At 34.5% G+C, this 20,000-nt stretch overlaps 1 protein-coding gene across 2 annotated transcripts in view; it reads left to right on the top strand.

Moving 5' to 3' along the window:
- Positions 1-20,000, top strand: part of LOC136831376 (uncharacterized) — a 1,849,518-nt gene that overhangs the window by 1,183,837 nt on the left and 645,681 nt on the right. For both annotated transcript variants that reach the window (XR_010850855.1, XM_067091727.1), the window contains one exon: positions 1,559-1,591. Coding sequence is in view for 1 of the 2 variants with exons in the window: in XM_067091727.1 (XP_066947828.1) it covers positions 1,559-1,591 (33 nt within the window). In the remaining variant the exon portion in view is untranslated. The remainder of the gene's footprint in view (positions 1-1,558; positions 1,592-20,000) is intronic.

Raw genomic sequence — 20,000 nt, 5'->3', positions numbered from 1 at the left:
GCTTGGCTTTTTAGCAAGATTTTCAGAATCAGTCAGTCAAATCAGTCATGTCAAATCATATATGATATATATATATATATATATATATATATATATATATATATATATATATATATATATATATATATATATATATATATATATATATATATATATACTGCATGTGTGTGTCTGTGTGTATTACCAAGAAATCACTAAAGTAAGTGCGTGGTTTTGTTTATTAACTGAAGCCACTTGGAAAGTTTCATTTTGAACTTTCAAGTGGCTTCAGCTAATATATGTATGTGTGTCTGTGGTGTATACTCTTGATTAAAGGCGCTTTTTTTGGATTTTTTGTTGTCAAAATAATAATAAAAAATTTTGCATATGATGTACTGATGCGTAAGCTGTACAAATAAATAGAAAGAAACAGAGAGAGACACACACACACCAGCTCGTCGGTGTGTGAGTTTGCTCAAGTCATTGTTGTTGTTGTTGGAGAAGCCTCATTTCTTGTGATTCGTTGAGCAGAGAAATGACGAGAAGACACGACATCATATTCTCAATGGAGTGAGGACAGTGCAGTGTGAAGAAGTGAACTGGGACGAACGAGCGATGCAATAGAGTCTTTCCAAGAAATAAAATCGTGGTTTCCCTGCTGTGGTAAATGCCTAATAGCTGTCATGCGGTACCAGGTATCGCTCACCCACACGCAGTGGCCCTGCGCCAAATGCTAAATTGTTAAACTAACCTTGATGTTTGGCATTATCACGTGCTAATAACAGTTTGAGTGTTCCTCCCACTGAGTTTTCATTTGGATCTACTGACCGGCAAATTGTTCTTGACGTGGTCCTTTTTTCCCCTCTCTCTTTTTGCCTACTTTATGGTGTTTGACTTCCGGTCTTCAATCAAGTTTTAGTTTTATGCCAAGTTGTATGTATTTATTCTTTTCATCTCTTAATATTCTTTGCAGTAGGGAGTTCAACTTTATTTCTAACGGCACGTTTTGATTCATGGGGAAGTTTACATGCAATATGATGTCATTGCCGTCAACCATTTCATTTCAAGAATACGCTCGTTTCACACGGGAGTGTTGAATAAAAGCAATGTTCAGTGTTGGTATAACATATAATCACGAAAATTGCAGTATTTAACAAGAGAAAGTCTTTAGGTTTATGTCTGTTATCGTTTTCTCTGCAATAAAACTTCTTCAGAACAAAGAGCGACTGATAATTTCGATAAAACAACAGCCATCGGTTCAACTCTGTTTAGGATGAAGATAATGCTCCTAACTCAGAAGTCCGCAGTGTAATATCAGTGATAGATACTGACTGAAGAGAAATTCTATATATATATATATATATATATATATATATATATATATATATATATATATATATATATATATATATATATATATATATATATATATATATTAGACCACAGGAAAATTTAGATGGCGAAAAATAAGAAGCAGTATCTCTTGTAGAAATTCAATTTTTATTTATTTATCTTCTTGTATGTTGAACCTTTATGAGTCCGAACTTATTCTTAACGTTTTCTTTTATTTTCTTTTCAGGCCGTCGACTTACGGTGTCTTCAGATACTGAAGGTGAGTTAAGTAACAAATTTATAAAAGTCCACTATTTCTCTCTCTCTCTCTCTCTCTCTCTCTCTCTCTCTCTCTCTCTCTCTCTCTCTCTCTCTCTCAAACATACTCGCAGGCGCGAAATATAATACGGTGTTACAGTTGTTTCATGTTGCTCCATCAAAATCTGTCGATGATAAGTTGATATGTTACATTTAAAATCTATAACCGTTCTGAAAGCGCTCGCCGTCGGTTTTTTTTCCCTCTCTTTTTTGTTATGTTTTTCATGTTGCCTTTACTTATGTATTGATTTGTTGTTATGCAAAAGACCACAGACACGCATGTATATATATATATATATATATATATATATATATATATATATATATATATATATATGTAAATGTATATATATGTATGTATATGTATGTATATGTATAATATATATATATATATATATATATATATATATATATATATATATATATATATATATATATATATATATATATATTAGATATATATATAGATATAACTATATATATATGTGTGTATGTGGTGTTTGTATATATGTATATACATATGTTTGATATATATAGGCAGATAGTTAGATTTATATATATACATATATTTATATATATGTATATATGTATGTATTTTTATATATGTATATATATAATATACAGTGTATATATATATATACACATGTATATGTAAAAGTGTGGTCGTATGTGATGTTTGTTCGTAAAGTATAATTGGATCTTTACTGGAAAAAACCAACGGAAAGAAAATCTTACCAACGAAGTGAATCAGCTTGAGAATAACAAGTACTGAAAAAGACGGGAAAATGACAAAACTGAAGGAGAGTGTGCTTGATTGCATTCTCAGTGAAGGGAATTCAAAGGCCGTGGTGTATAGGCTCTAGCGACGTTCAAGATTCGAGAGAACATCGCATAGTACCCGTTTATATTTTTTCCTCCAAATTATCTCGTTCTTCCGGTATTATACTGTAGTTCTGTAATTATACTTTTTTTCGTGAGGATTGATTTGCTAACCTCCTTGTAGGCATAATTTAAGGAAATAGGAAATACTTATAATCCCTCCGTTGAATTTTATAGGGTAGAGGCTGTGAAAAGAATAATTTTACTCGGCCATATTGAGAAAGTGAATACTGAGGTTTTTTATCTCTTCCAGAAAGGTTCACCGGTTCAAATTCGGTGTCATTTTTAAACATTAATTTTGCCTTGTCAGAAGGGTCTTCTTATTAGTGGCAGAATTAGTGCATCTCACTTTTCTTCCTACATGATGTCTATCTTCGAAGTTAACATTGAGTATATATATATATATATATATATATATATATATATATATAGTTAACATTATATATATATATATATATATATATATATATATATATATATATATATATATATATATATATATATATATATATATATATATATATATATATATATATATATATAAATATATACATACATAAATACAGACATACACACATACACACATGAGAGAGAGAGTGTGTGTTATCAGTAGGAAAACAGGATAAAAGAGGGAAGGGGAAATTGATGAGGATTGAGCTAGACCAGTTTGCAGAAGTAGCAATCTGTTAATGGAATATTGGGCGGTTTAGGTTCAGGAATAGTTGACTCACATTTCTCTTTGAGAATTTTTTCTTTCGACGTTCGTTTTCCGTATCTTTTGATGTATTCGCACATAGTTTTCTTTTTTTCCTGAAATGTTGGTTCGCAACTTAATCTTTCAGATTTTTCTGATAATAACATTTGAGGTTGTCGTCTTCTGATTACACTCGCGTTTGTGGCCCTGTTCATTCGAAGACATTTTTTTTACCAAGAAGGAAGTCTGTTGAGAGATAAGGCCATTATGATGAACTCCTTTGTGCGTTTTTTTTTTTCCTTTTTATATAAGAGGGAGTCGGGGTCACGGCCAGGTTCAGGCTTAGATCCTCATTCCTGTCACTAACTGTTGGACCCTTTATTTGAAAACTTTCCTATTTAGAATTTTCTAAAGTACACAGTGACGTAGTTGAGTGATTGTCAGCAAATGAGTTTTGTATAAGACGTGTCAGGAGTCTCGGAAGGAAAATAGTTCATAACAATCATCAGCGATAATGACATCCCACTTGACGTGTCGAGTAAAATTCTAAGAAGAATTTAATGTTTGTTTTTTTTTTCCTCTGTGTCTATTAAAAATGCGAGGTAACATTGTGTTATGTCCATTACAACCTAAAAAGAATGAGGGTGAAAGTCGTCTTTGGCTACTGAGAATGCAATAAGCCTTATGCATACGAGCAATAGTTTTCTTTGGTCATATTTTTTATCATTTTTTTATGAAAGACGTTTTGCGATAAATTTTCTCCATTAGAAATAAAGGGTAATTGATCATTTGAAAAAGAACATACACATAATCGGAAGCTTTAGATAACGGGGGCTTATGGGGCATCTGCAGACAGAAAATTTGGTCATTTTTGAATGACTATTTGACCAGCTGTCACTCAACAGTGGCTTTTTTGGTCTGTTGCAAGCAGGTTTTATATCTGGGATTGTTTTGCTAGCTCCCGTGTCCATGAGCCGGGAGTAGCTTAATGTATCAAAGAGAATTGAAGTTATGGCTTAGTAAGAAAAAAAAAATTTCCCCATATTATAACGCATTCTGGGAAAACTGATATTCATATGGCAGCCTTATGAAGGGAATTCGGAAATTAATCCAGAGTTGATGGCTTTGACTGTTGATAGAATTTTTTTTTAAGTTTCAGGGCATGGTTTGTTTTCACCGAGATCTTTTTTTGATGTTGCAGAGTGGTAAATTTGTGGCTGAACGATAGGAAGTAGAGGTAACATAAGATGAAACAAGAATTTGTTGAGATAAAAAAAATAACAATTATTGAAATACACTATAGTCAAAGTATCATCGCTAAAAACTTGAGACAGTTTCCTTTTCTTTCGTTTGAACTTCTGGAAATTTTACACATCGCAGTTGACCAATGGTATACCAGTTATGTAAAAGAGCAAATTATCTTCTGCCATTACTTCTCTCTCTCTCTCTCTCTCTCTCTCTCTCTCTCTCTCTCTCTCTCTCTCTCTCTCTCTCATCTTAAATTTCGATACATTTAGATTGCTGCTAATGGTTGCAAGTGAGGTCGCTTATTTTTTTACCGTGATTAAGTAAATGAGATGTTTCCACGAAGAGGCGAAGTCTAATAGCTGAAACAGCCATCTGCAGCTGTTTATAGCTGAAATAGCAAACTGCGGTTGTTTATGCGGCTGATGATTAGTAGGCAGGTGGTAATTAAGGATGTGTGTAGAGATGAGCGACCCTGATGTTGATGGAGTCCTCCATCAAGCCACACGCTCGAGGAAAGAACTCCTCGTCCTGTCAGGCTATCACGGATTACCTGTTAGGCCACCTCCACCGTCGTTGTCACTCGTATTGCCAGGTTCTTCGAATGTTTCTCCCCCTCTAATGCTAGGCTCTGGAATTCTCTGTCTGCCTCTGTTTTTCTTAGCTAAAGTTTCGTCCTTGATAAGGTAGTCCGTCGCTTCCTTCGTCTTTAATCCAGGGTCGAAGGGCATTTGGGTGCCCTTTCCATGGGTCCTTGCGTAAAGAAATAAACCTTGAATTTTGGGGAAGGTTTGTATTAGGGCAGAATAAGATTTTAGTTATTAAAGTTAGGAATGTGTGTGTACTGAGTTTAGATTAGGTGTCCGGTGTGTGTGTTTCGGTTCATTGATCCTGTCTCAGTTGTTCGGCACATTTCGTTTTCTTGTTTTGTATCATTTTTTGATTGACGTACGACAACGTGTGTGTGTATATATATATATATATATATATATATATATATATATATATATATATATGTATGTATGTATGTATGTATGTATGTATGTGTGTGTGTGTGTGTGTGTAGGTAGGTATACGTACCATTAATATTAACTGTTTTATTATAGCGAAAGCAGATGTGACCAGAATGGTAATGTTGCATTGTAAGAGGTGTTGAAAGAGAATATACCCATTGCATTTACTTCATACGTTTTAGTAAAAGATACTTATGCACAATACACAGGTATAAACAAATGTCAGTTGTGAGGCTGCAAGTTGCATATGTGTATCGTATTCAGTTCTTGGTGTGCTCTCATGGTGCCCCGACGCTGCTAGGTGAGTTTTGGGTTTCCTCGACCGGCTGCACCAGACAGGGGTGAAGAGAGGTCGTGTGTGACGTCATTCTCCACCAGTCTGGTGGCATGTTGATAACCTCCAACCGTGAGAGAGATGGGAAGAAATTTGTGATCTCATGTTGCCTTTATGTTCTGTGGATAAGGAGTGGAAAACTTTGAAGATTACGTAAGCGAGAGATGTAGGAATTAATACAGTAGGTACGAAGGGGATGCGGTGAGAAGTGATACATAAAGTTTTAAAACTCTGGAAAATATAGCGATATGCAGTTAAGAGAGGGAATTATGTATAGGTAGATAACGAATGAGAAAGCTTCATGAAAAAAGAATAATGCCAGGCGTTATTGCAGAGTATTTCAAATAACCTTTAGCCACTGAAAAGACAAGTAATCACACATGGTCATTAGTAAGGGAATCCCTTTAACAAATGGTTTCAGAACATGCAAGCAATAACGATGTCTGATTGAGATGAGTGTGGAGTTCAAATTGCTTGCTTTCATAGACAAACAGACAAGCATGCAGCTACACCACCACTGGCGAGGGGAGGAGTCGGTTACCTTGATAATGATCGGATGACCTGGGTTTGTTGACTTCCGGATAAAGCAAACAACTTTGGTGGAGTATTGCGTTTTATTCTCATTTTCTGCACAGTGCTGGATGTACAGTACATGTTAATCATGGCAATGCAAGGAAAGTATCTCTTCTTTTTTCTCTTTGCGAGACAACCTAGTTGACTAAAACATGCCAAATGTAGAAATTAATTATATATATATATATATATATATATATATATATATATATATATATATATATATATATATATATATATATATATATATATATATATATATTCAGTATATATATGGGTTTCCTGCCCACATCGAGATCGAACAAATGACTCAAATGAAGGTCACAGTAAAAATTGTATTCCTGTTATACGAGGGATTTTACACACACACACACACACACACACACACACACACACACACATATATATATATATATATATATATATATATATATATATATATATATATATATATATATATATATATATATATATATATATTGTATATATATGTATGTGTTTATATATAAATGTACATCTGGTGCATGTATATATGTATTACTCTGAACGTAATTAATTCTAATTTAATTGAAAGCTGAGAAACTGAATTCCCCTAGAAATGTAGTCATTTGGTTTATCTGACCTATTTCGATGACATCGAAAGGCAATCATTACTTTATACAGAAGCAAAGCTGCAATATGAAGGAAGGTAGCTGACCTCCATCTGCACTTTTCTTGCTTTACTTTTCCTCTGTTGACTTATATTGGTCTTTGTCTATCTCTAACTGTCCAACTTCTTCAGCTTGACCTTGCTCTGAATTCCACCTCTCTTGTAAGTAGAAATCTTCCTGGCCACCACCACGTCATCCAAGGAATGGGAATTAGTTATTCTTTTTAACTGTACTTTAAAATAACAGTATTAATTCGATATTGAGAAATTATACTGATGATCCTTACTTACCGAAATCATCAAAGTGATTCGTGCATTAAATTTATTCATTTTCATGATCGTTTTTTGTTGTTCTCATAAAATATTGCGTCTTGAGTTCGTTTGGAAGAATAAATTAAGGATTTTTATTTACATTGAAGTTATCAGATTTATAGATGCTTCCCCAGTATTTCTGAGTGCTCGTGGAACTTTTCTGAAAAAAAAAAAATAAAAATCCTCACGTTTGGAGTGAACCACAAATTAATTTTGTGTTTGCTCTCTCTCTCTCTCTCTCTCTCTCTCTCTCTCTCTCTCTCTCTCTCTCTCTCTCTCTCTCTCTCTCAAAGATTATATATTTATTTCAGGGTTACGTTATGATGATGATGATAATATCCATTGTATTTGGAAGGTAATACAAATGCACGACTCTCCTCCGAATGTCACTTTCTGTGAATTTCTTTATTTTCACCCACACCAGCATTTTATTAGTATCTGCATATCCCTAGCAAGTGCGAGATCAGATAATTCACCATCAAGTAACTAGTATAAAATCGTTGTAGGCATGTCATGTGCAACGATATTTCTTATGTGAAGCATATTGTCCATGCGAAGTTCAGATAACTTGCCAAAAATTTGAGTGGAGGATAATTAACAGCAAAACTTCTACATAATTTAACCAACTCTCTCTCTCTCTCTCTCTCTCTCTCTCTCTCTCTCTCTCTCTCTCTCTCTCTCTCTCTCTCTCTCTCAGTTTTTGATGATTTTGCCTGAGCCAAGGCACGGGAATATTATTAATAGGTATATGTATATATATATATATATATATATATATATATATATATATATATATATGTGTGTGTGTGTGTATGTATATATATACATATATATATATATATATATATATATATATATATATATATATATATATATATATATATATATATATATATAATTGAAAGTTATGTGAAGAATTGTTCGCCAAGTCTTTTTTTTTTCCTTCCTCTTCTTACGGATAGATATATTTTAGCAAACAGTATGTTTTCCACTTCGATGGCCATATTTCTGCCGTCAGCTTTTTTAATAAAAAAACTTTCTCTCTAAATTTGAGAAAGAGAAGCAGGAATCAAGATTCATTTTTAATTTTAGCTTTGTGTTTTACTAAATGATATCTCGTGTTATCTGGAAGGATCAGTTAGAAGGATTATGAGGAAGAATAATAAACTGAAAACGATAAGGGAACAGAAATTTAGTTGAAACATGAGATTCACGTAATGGAGAACACTCGATTTGTTCATTTCTGTACTATTCTTTGTATCTGTATGCATTTACAGGTATAGCGTTGTGGTTAAACTGTTTTAAGGACATTATCTTCGTAGTTCTGCATAAAAACATTTCTTGTGCAGTACCGGCATTATTATATGATACAATTGGTATTCCAGAACTGAAGATTACAACAAATCGACGAAATTCAAATTTATTTTAATGAGATTTTTGTTCTTCAATTTGACATTAACTTTCATGGCTCTTTTTACGGTTGTTCGCAATTTTATTTTCGACATATCCATTAAAAATATAAATTTAAGTAACCTTCCATTTCTTATCTAATGAGTTTTAGCAGTTTCTGTTGCCTCTCATTTGATTATTTACTTAATAGATCCACAGTGTTAGTAACCGTCATCCTTTGCTTGAATGCTTTTAGAAGTATCTTTTAGATTAGAAGGTAGCAACCAAACCCAAAAACCATGAATTGGGATCTTACAACCAACATTAAGTCCGATGTGCCCGGTATTTGATCGCCGTGAGTATGCATACCCGAGAACCTTTGTTGAACCCGCAAGACGTGCATAAGCTGTAAGAAGATAAAAAAAATGTAAATTTAATTTTTTAATGTAAACCTTATGAAAATAACTCTTTGGTCAGTATTGTTGTTATTTATTATACAAAAAACATAAATTCCATTATTTGTTAATTAGGCAGAAACAGACAGACGGAGCAGAGAGAGATGGTACGACGTAAGTGATACAGAAGGAAATGAGCACACAAGGTATATCAACCACCATAAAAATATATACCTATATGAGCAGTAATAAAGAAAGGGTGAACATTTTTCCGCTACCGGTTTACCTTAACTTCAAAAGTACTAGCAGCCTCCTATTACATACATAGTAGAACCCCGGAAGATAGTTTCCGGGACATTATTTTCAAAGTGTGCAAGAGATATGATTGGGAGAGTGATCTTCCGTTTTACTCGTAGTAATGTCACCTTTTTCCCCGATTCTGAAAACTGTCTCTCCCTTCAACGCCAAGTACTGTAGAGTAAGAGAGGTTCTTCGCGAAGTCTTGATCTCATTCGTGTATAGAGCAGCTTCGGGGAGGCTTTGAGGACGGCCCCAAGAAAACCGGTGCCTCAGATTGAGCAGAATTTGACTTTCGTTTGTGTTTTTATGCTATGCTATTTATATCACCTGGGCAGGTAGTGTTACTGATGTCCGTTTTCCGAAGCGTCTGTTCCGTTTTGCGTTTAGCTAATTTCAAAGAAGCTAGCTCACATATTAAATCAACCCTTTTTTGGCAGTGTCGAATATGCATTTCTTAAATATTTTGGAGTTATCTGCATCGGCAGTGATTTTATCCTTAACTTCTTGTTTTAGTAAAGTATCAATTCTGTCTCTCTCACTATCCAGGATGTATGGTGAAAGACCCTTGATATTTAGCTGAAACATGAAGTCAATGATAAAATCACCGTCGATGCGGATAGCTCCAAACATTTTGAAAATGCAGAATCGACAATTTGCCTAAAAAGGGACGATATATTCGTTAATCCTCATACATATAGACATGTTGACCTTTGTACACAACCACATCTTGGCTGGAAAACTTTAAATAAGGTCAGATTTGGTGCTCCAGCCCTTACCTTTCTCGATTTTGCGTTTAGCTGATTTTGTTGAAAGCCGTGAGTATTACCTTCATGTAACTTCTTACATGGACATATCTTGGCAAGAAAACTTTAACTATACCAAATTTTGATGACCCTGACCTTTCATATGTTCATTGAAGGCCATGAAGGTTGCCGTCTTCTTATCACTGTAAAAAGGCATCTTGTTGAGAGCATTTCGACTAGCCAAAAGTTTGTGATCTTTACCTTGCATTTCTTCTTTTAGGAGTCGGGTATGATGATTGATGGGAGTTAGACCCTTACTTCATTCCTTCCTCCTCGCGTATCTGTCATGCCAGAGTTATATTCTTCGTCAGATTTGGCTTAGGAAAATCAGTCAGATACGGCCTTTTTTTATATATATATATGATGATACGACTAATGCATATCTGGAACAGATGCGCGTGCACTTTACGTAGATAAATATATACTGTATATATGTACAGTTTATATATGTATAGATATATATGCGTGTATGTGTGTGTATATATATATATATATATATATATATATATATATATATATATATATATATATATATATATATATATATATATATTTATATGTTCCAGATATATATATATATCAGAAAATATATATATATATATATATATATATATATATATATATAAAATATATATATATATATTTTTATAATGCCAATATACAGGTAGGTTTTATATAAACGCAAAATATATATATATATAAAATATATATATATATATATATATATATATATAAATTTATGTAATGTGTGTGCGAATACTCTGAGATTCACACTTCCTTTATTGTTTCCTACGTTTCGTGTTCCAGATGAAAATTAAATAAATTAATGTAGCCTATAAGCCCGTATCACCGTATATCAGAAAATACAGCCGTATCTTACTGATTTTCCTGCAAAATCACAAAACCCTCCGAGGAATAATGACTGTCCAATCCAGAGCTATCCTCCATAAGAAATCATGCCACCAAGTGCAAAAACATAATAGATAGTTAGAGGAGAAAAGGCATAGAGGAGGGTCATTAACTACCTCAAATTGGATCGACATACCCGACTTTTGTTTTTGTTTTTCTTAAAGATGGAAAGATGTAGAAGCTGTCTTTGTTTGTTTCTCATAAGACATATTCCTTTTTTTTTTTTATAATGTTTGTGCCAAGGTATTCTGTACAGGTAAAAGGTTTTATGAAGGTTTTATGAGCTAAACGCAAAATGAAGAAACGCTAGGTAAAGGTCACCAAATTTTAACTAGACATAATAAAAAGTGTGAAAAAAGATTGTGTATATATATATATATATATATATATATATATATATGTATTTATACTATATATAATTACATATGTACGTAATCTCTTTTCACCTTTTTAATTTTCTGTAAAAGAAAACTATTGAAATGGCTTTGTCTGTCTGTCCGCATTTTTTCTATCCGCCCTCAGATCTTAAAAACTACTGAGGCTAGAGGGCTGAAAATTGGTGTTGATCACACACACTCCAATCATCAAGCATACCAAATTGCAGCCCTCTAGCTTCAGTGGTTTTAATTTTATTAAAGTTTAAAGTTAGCCATGACAGTGCGTCTGGCAACGCTATAGGACAGGCCACCACCGGGCCGTGGCTGAAAGTTCATTGGCCGCTACTCATACAGCATTATACGGTGTACAGAAAACTCGATTGCCCCGAAGAATCTTGGGCGCATTTTTTACTTGTTTATGTGCAGTTAAAATTAAAGAAAATTCATATTAGGATGATGTTTAATACGGAAGTATGGACATTGCGGCTGTAATTCAAACCTAGTAGTATTTTGTGCCATGTTCTTGATTTTGACTCATAAACGGTACCTTTGTCTAAGAGGGTCTGTTCCTCAGTTCATTTGCTTTCGAAATAATAAGTTTGTTTAAAGGCTGATACTGATTAACTAGCTCACGTTCTGACTATCCTCAATACTGTTCGGTTTTACAAAGTACCCAAATTCATAATCAGGCTCCGTTTCGGTCTCTATTAATCGCAGTCAGAGGAAATTATATCGGTGGTCAAAAGTTCTATTTATCCAGGTTCCTGCATTTAATTTGATACACGTTAAGTTATTTTCCTGATATATTTATTCAGTTATAGTAATTTCTTATAGATTTACAGTTTCGTGGATACTTGATATCAAAGCATGATCATGGCCTTACGGCTCATTCCTTATGACTATGTACATATAATAATGATATATATTAATAATGACAATAGTAATATTAATATAGATGTTCAAATACGTAGTTAAGGTTCCTATTCCATTTTATTCATGTACCTACCGATGTTATTGGATTTTCTCTACATTGTATCCAGGGCAGATTTTAAAAGAAATTTTTTTCACAGTATGACTGTGAGGTTTATCTCACCGAAAGAGGATGTTATGGGCCCCTTAGGAGCTGGGCTATCTTGGAATTACAAATATAACAATTATTGTCCTGATGAAGAACGGTACCAGTGAGTCAGACGTACAGAGTTTAATAGGTTACTGCTTGAAGATTTATTCTGAAATGAACGGTGGCAATTGGAGCATTGTAAAGCTTTGATTATTAACAGGGACGTATAACGGATAAAAATAAATAAAAAAACAGTACAATCGGTGTCCAACGGGATGTTGAAAATCCTACTTAACAGTATAACAGTCTTTGATGTTTCTTCAGAATATTGAAATCATTTTCATACCTTAAACAAAAATTAATCGGGAAATTGATTTTCTTCCTTTTCACTTTCACATCAGAATTAAGAAGACCGAGAATGTCGTGGAATTTACTGATGTTGTGGGGGTACCCCTGTGGCTGTACTTATTAACAATATTGTCCTTAGTGCTTGAGCTCCTTTATTCACAAGACATAAGAAAATCTCTCTCTCTCTCTCTCTCTCTCTCTCTCTCTCTCTCTCTCTCTCTCTCTCTCTCTCTCTCTCTCTCTATGACAGAAATAAAGGAAGCGATTCAGGTGGAATATTCTTCGTTTATGGATAAAATTCACCAAGTAAAGATTATGTTTTCTGCCTGCCTCTCGTGAAGCAGCATTATAAAAACGAAATTATTATTATTATTATTATTATTATTATTATTATTATTGTTGTTGTTGTTGTTGTTGTTGTTGTTGTTACTACTACTACTTCTACTACTACTACAACAGTGCTTTCACAGAAAAAAATGTAAAATTTTCATGAGCTTTGAAAAAATGCGAAATGCTTTCATCATTCCTCCCGACCCCAGCCTCGGTTCCTTTGTGTGTTTTGTGAGACGAGGAAGCGTCTGATCAGCCCAACATCAAACAGACAAAGAAAAAAACAGTTGATTAAAGCTCTTCATTCTTCACTGCTGAGGAGAGCTAAATTGATTGCTTTCAAAATGTTAAAAGAATTCCATATCGTTTATAATGTATATAATAAGAAATCAAATGAAAAGACGTTAGGTTTCGGAAAGCGTGACCTCGGAGTAAATACATTGGGATATATTTCAAGTTTTGTAACTGTTCGGGATTGGGTATCACGCGTATTCTTTTGGTGGAAAAATATTAATTTTGAAATAACACGTGTGTTGCGCCGATAATACAACGTCGGAGAAATCCACGATTTATTTAAGAGAAAGGTAAACCTTGGAATAAATTATCGGTTTGTGAAACATAATGGGAATGCAGTATTTATTTCTTCATTGGGTATGTTAATGGGATTGAAAAAAATTAATCAATGCTGTGATTTTTTTTTTGAGGAATAGTTGATACAAATTCTCTTCTCTGTGATATTGGGTCTACTGAATGAGAATGTAAGAAAAAAATCCTGAAGCTGTAGAGGTGAATAATTATTTGTAAAGACTAAGAAACTGATACGAAGTAGAAATGAACACATGGGAACATCAGATATATATATATATATATATATATATATATATATATATATATATATATATATATATATGTGTGTGTGTGTGTGTGTGTGTGTGTGTGTGTGTGTATGTGTGTGTGTGTATGTATAGGCCTTTTTTTTTACTATACGTCTTTTTCCTCCCTAGAAGTGGTGTTTCCGGATGGGTAGTGCCTTTCAGGTGTAACGTTATCTTTGAAGACTACTTGGGTCGACTGGTGGCAGTAACTCGGATGCCAGCTGCACACATTTGCCATTGAGCCTTCTCTCTCTCTCTCTCTCTCTCTCTCTCTCTCTCTCTCTCTCTCTCTATATATATATATATATATATATATATATATATATATATATATATATATATATATATATATATATATATATATATATATATAAAGACAACTCCATGATGGAAAAGAAACAATGGAGTGCTGCGAGGCCTTTCGACTGTCGTCCTTTACTCAGTCTGCTAAGTAAAGGACGACAGTTCTTTCTTTCCTTCGTGGATTTTGTCTTTATTTATGTTTTAATCACGTTCCATATTTTCGTGATTCAGTTATACATATATATACAGTATATATATATATATATATATATATATATATGTACTGTATATATATATATATATATATATATATATATATATATATATATATATATATATATATATATATATAACATGCTTGTATTTTTTCAACATTACAGCTATTTCCTCAGAAAGTCGGGGTGGGTGGTGTTGGGGAGAGGGCCAGTGACCTGAGAAAGACAAGACAAGGATCGCTGCCACATTAATGATGTATATTGCTAAATCGTGGATGAACCCCTTGAACCGTAAACTTGAACAACACTAGCAGCTTCTTCATCTGCACAGAAGCCTTCTCCGCAGCACATTAACGTCCTTTCCGTTACACTGTACTCTTCACCTCTGTCGTGCTTTCTCACTTCGTGATGTCAAGGCCCTTCTTTTCCAATAGCTCCTTCACACCATCTCTTCAGCTTTTTCTAGAACATTCTTCCCAACACTTCATAATTGTGCGCTCCTTTTTTTTATTTTATTTTTTTATCAATCTGCCAGCTTCCATTCTTTCCACACTCTGATCTATCCTTCACTTGGAAAACCTTTCAGCACTTCTTTGTATCACTTTCTTACATAAATGATTATTCGTTTTTACAGCTTCAGTCTCTTTTTCTTACATTCTCATTCTGTATACCCAGTTCCATAAAGAAGAAAATTTGGTTCTCCTAACCGCCATGCATTGACCTCCAAAGACACTCCAAGTTTACTCCCTAGCCTTAGCGCACATTCCACTAAATTCCTTGTTTCACTTATTTCATGACTTTTCTCTTCTGTCATTTTACCATCATCAGATATATTCATTCCCAGGATATTATACGAATGGGCTGCCACCATTATTCTGTCATTCAAATTAACATGAACTGCTCCAGCTCTCTGTGTATCATTTCTCACTCATTTTTAGTTTTCTGTAAAAAGAAACTATAGAGATGGCTTTGTCTGTCCGTCCGCACTGTTTCTATCTGCACTTTTTCTGTCCGCCCTCAGATTTTAAAAACTACTGAGGCTAGATGTCTGCAAATTGTTATGATGATCATCCACCCTCCAATCATCAAACATACTAAATTGCAACCCTCTAGCCTCAGCAGTTTTTATTTTATTTAACATTATTAAAGTTAGCCATAATCGTTCTTCTGGCACCGATATAGGTACCAACAACACAGACCACTACCGGACCGTGGCTGAGTTTCATGGTTCGCATTTTTCACTTGTTTTCTCTTGCAAACACTTGCAGTTACTGATTTCTTCAGTTTCTCTATAGCATCTCCAACCAGCACTGTAACACTCAAGTCAAGAACCTTTTTCTCACCTCACAATTTTGCAGCATCATTTGGGTCTTCTCTGACGTCTCACATCGCTCGATCCATTAAGATATTAAACAGTCAGGGTGACATACACACCATTTTTTTCAGCCCAGTTTTACATCTAACCAAACACTCCCCCCCCCCCTACAAATTCTGACACAGGCATAACTTCCATAAATTTTTTTATTTATTCTTTTATTTAGTTTTATTTAGTTTTTTTTTCATTTATTTTTATTTATTCACTTATTTTTTAAATTTTTTATTGCTTGTAGCAGCTTATCTTCAAAACCCTCCACATTCCCTGGCTATCGATTTTGTCATAAGTATTTTCTAATCAGTATATGTAAAAGTACAGCTTTCTCCCTTTACCTTCAAACTTGTCATATAACAGTTTCCTTAAGCAATTGACCCCTGCACCCGTTTTCTTGTCTAAACCTACAATGTTCTTCCCATATCAATCCATCTGTTATTTGTCTTACTTTCCTAATCAGACTCTTACCCTACACCTTCCCTGGTATACCAGGGTAGTAATGTAATGCCTTTATAATTCTTCATCTTCTCTCTCACTTTTGCCGTATATAAAGGATCAAATGTTCTTCTCACCTATTCCTTTAGAACCTTTCTCTCTGCCAGATATACCTTACACACCATAGTTAACCGCCCATACATTCACCATAGTTTTGTAGAACCTCACTCGTAATCCCATCAGTTTCTGGTATCTTTCTATTCTTAGTATCGGTTAATTGCGTTCCTGCGTTCTCAATAGCACTGTAACAATCATTCTCAAACTAGCAGTGACCCCTTTTTAGATTTTAGACTTTATTACCTCGTGTTTTTGTAGAAACTTAGTGCAGGAATTTGACTCATGGAATGCAAATGAAGACCAGATATTCTGAATGAGAAATTTTATTATAAAATTTTTCAGCAGATAAAATATTTCATGTCATCATTCATTGAAAGCTTTCCTTCTAGCGAACCGCCTCATATGATGACGAGCGAGGAGCACCTGTTCGTCAGGCATTAATAAGGTTGAGTCACTATTAAGTATCAGGTGATGTCAGGTTGCATTCATATGCTTGCAATGAATTTAAGCCACCTGTATCTTTAACTGCGGTGTTACAAGGGAGGAGATCCTCGTGCCCTTAGTAACACGAAGAAGCATCGAAGAGTCACAGACACAAGTGTTGCACTTGGCCTTCAGTTTGCCTTGTTGCTCCAGAGATCGGGATGATGATGATGATGAGGTGCTCATATGAATTTTTTCGTTCATGATTCAAACACCTGAGTGGAATGTTGATCGATGATTTATCTTGCTTTGATGAGACTTCCCTTACCGTGATACATATCGGTGGTCTTTCAGATAGGAACTGTTTGCTTCCGACATCTGATTAGATAACAAAATGTATGAATGAAATGGAAAGATCTCTTTGTTGGCCTCGGCTGTAAAGTTGAGGACCGAATTAGTTAGGGTATCTGCTCGCTTTGTAATTTCATTTAACTCAGTTAACTGACTTGATTGCAAAATACTTTTGCACATGTCTCAGATAGCGACATTTCATTTGAACGATTTGGTAATAAAATGTCTTTTTAGACAAGAACCAATTACATAAGTTGACTGATTTAATAGCGAAACGTATGGCGGTCAGATAAGAACCAGCTGCTTCAGTCGACTGATTTGTTAAAAAGTATTTTGTATCTTTCATGAAGTTGAATATAGAAAATAATGTATTTGTCTTAGGACTTTAAACAAAAATTTAATTGTATGACGAAAATGTAATTGATTTCGAGGCTCGTTGACTCTTTTATTTTTATGTCTGGAGTTGCCCCTTATTCTCATGTATTAGTAGAATAGTGTGACAATTTTGATTGCTATTCTGAAAAGTGAAGATGACAGCAATCTGCAATTTTGTTTATTTACTAAGCTGTATGCGTATACCGATTGTTTTGCGAGTTTTCAACTTGATATAAAAAATTTCATTAATCAGATTACATTTTAATTTCATTGGAGACTTGGATGTCAGGACCTGCTATACCAAATTAACTAGAAGCATCGCATGCATTTTGATTAAGCCGTTACGTCATACTTCACAATGGGTTTTAGCTAATGTATCAAGATATTACGTGCTAAAAATAGCGAAATTAAATTTTCATCGTGTGGAATCCATTTAATTTCATGACGATACTTGGTCCAAGTATTTTCATTAAGTTGCATTGGGTGAACTAGCATGTCACGGTGGAGGCGGATGTGCACATCACCATTCAACATTTGGGAAAGATTTTATCTCGTAAATGTTCCAAATATTTTGCCAACTTCCACTGACCCCTTTTCAAGAGCCTAAAGTGTAGAAGCCGTTTTATCTGATATCCATCAACGAGATATAATAAAGAAAATTGTTATCTATTTCGAGCCTCATTATTAACCTATTGCCGCTTGCACTACAGTGTTGATGTTAGATGCGTGTATCAAAAATGCTTAATTTTGGGGATATTTTTGTTAGGTTAACTCTACATTCTGGGACTCCCCCACCTTTTTCTTTATCCCAGGTTGGGATTGGAATAGGTCTTGAAACTCTCAGGGCAGAGTACCATCGAGATAACGTACCCCTCCAGTTATCCTTCAACTAAAGTAACTTGGAAGAAGATAACTAGACCTAGACTTTCGTATTAGATACTCAGGCTTTGTTCTCTCCAAAACCACCTTTTTAGAGTTCACATGATGTTGGTACACTTCGACCGCGGTAGAGATCTTGACATTGTTGCGTTTTGTCTTTCGTTGAAAATATCGATGACAAAGCTTGAATTTCTTTGAGAGGAAAAAAAAACCTTATGAAAAACGAGACGCGGATTCGTATATCAGGATTACAGTCATTATATTGAAGCTGTTACCCCCGTTGTTTTTTAGATGGTTTAAGAATCATTATAATATTTGTGAGATATATGTGCATGAAAGAAAATTTTCTTATGATTTAAGCATGCAATGGCCTATGCTTTTTCCAAGTATATTTTATAGATATAGATGAGAAGGAACTCTTAATAGGCCATTTTCATAAAAACGTTTGGTCGCTTAAGCATGTGCCCTAATTTGAGGGAGCCTAAATGCCCTTGTCTTGGTTCCAGTAGATGGTTGGATAGGTATCTCATCAAATTTGTTTTAAATTTAAAACTTGAAATTATCCTGTGTCCATCGTATATGCAGTGAAATTGAGATTAGACATAGCCACTATACTTTTACATATGGTTCAGCATGCTCCTTACCTTTCAGTATCATCCTAACCTTTGTCAACACCCTAAATTCACCCTTGTCCATCTAAGTTATAGGATTTCGTGAGGCTTTTAAACCCAGTATGTAGTCAGCAACAGAAAATTCGTTCGTGACAGACATTTATACCGATGAATTTGTTGTCATATTTTCGTTACAGCATATCTTTACATAAGTGTAGTTTAATTGTTATCTGCACTTCGTTCTTCGTTTCCCGTTTTATTTTCCTTTTGTTTCCATCGCTGGGGACCTGTTTATATTATATCATCTAAGTGATCTGTTGTATCAAGCATAGAACTTTGACGGTCGCTGGGAAGTGAAGTTCATTAGCATTATCTCTCTCTCTCTCTCTCTCTCTCTCTCTCTCTCTCTCTCTCTCTCTCTCTCTCACACACACACACACACTCTCTCTCTCTCTCTCTCTCTCTCTCTCTCTCTCTCTCTCTCACACACACACACACACACACACACACACACACACACACACACACACACACACACACCATATTGTGTCTGTTTATATTTCCCTCGGGTCACCCCAGCGAGAATAGTAAGGATAGTATGTCAGCTTGGCTTCTTTGGGCACCAAAAGAATTGGAGGGCCCAGGCCTATGAGTGGGAACTTTGAGGTGGGAAGCCGGAAAGAAGTGAAGATTTGTAAAGTAAAAGCACGAAAAACTTCACTGGCAGAACTGTGGAGAGGCCCATTGCGTCCCACGGCACTAAAGGCTGTATGTTGATGGTGATGATATTTCCTTCTACATATAGATT

This window comes from Macrobrachium rosenbergii, chromosome 48 (genome assembly GCF_040412425.1).
Source record: "Macrobrachium rosenbergii isolate ZJJX-2024 chromosome 48, ASM4041242v1, whole genome shotgun sequence".
NCBI lineage: Eukaryota > Metazoa > Arthropoda > Malacostraca > Decapoda > Palaemonidae > Macrobrachium > Macrobrachium rosenbergii.
The sequence above is the reverse complement of the archived record's forward strand: the minus strand, read 5'-3'. Positions and strand labels throughout refer to the sequence as shown.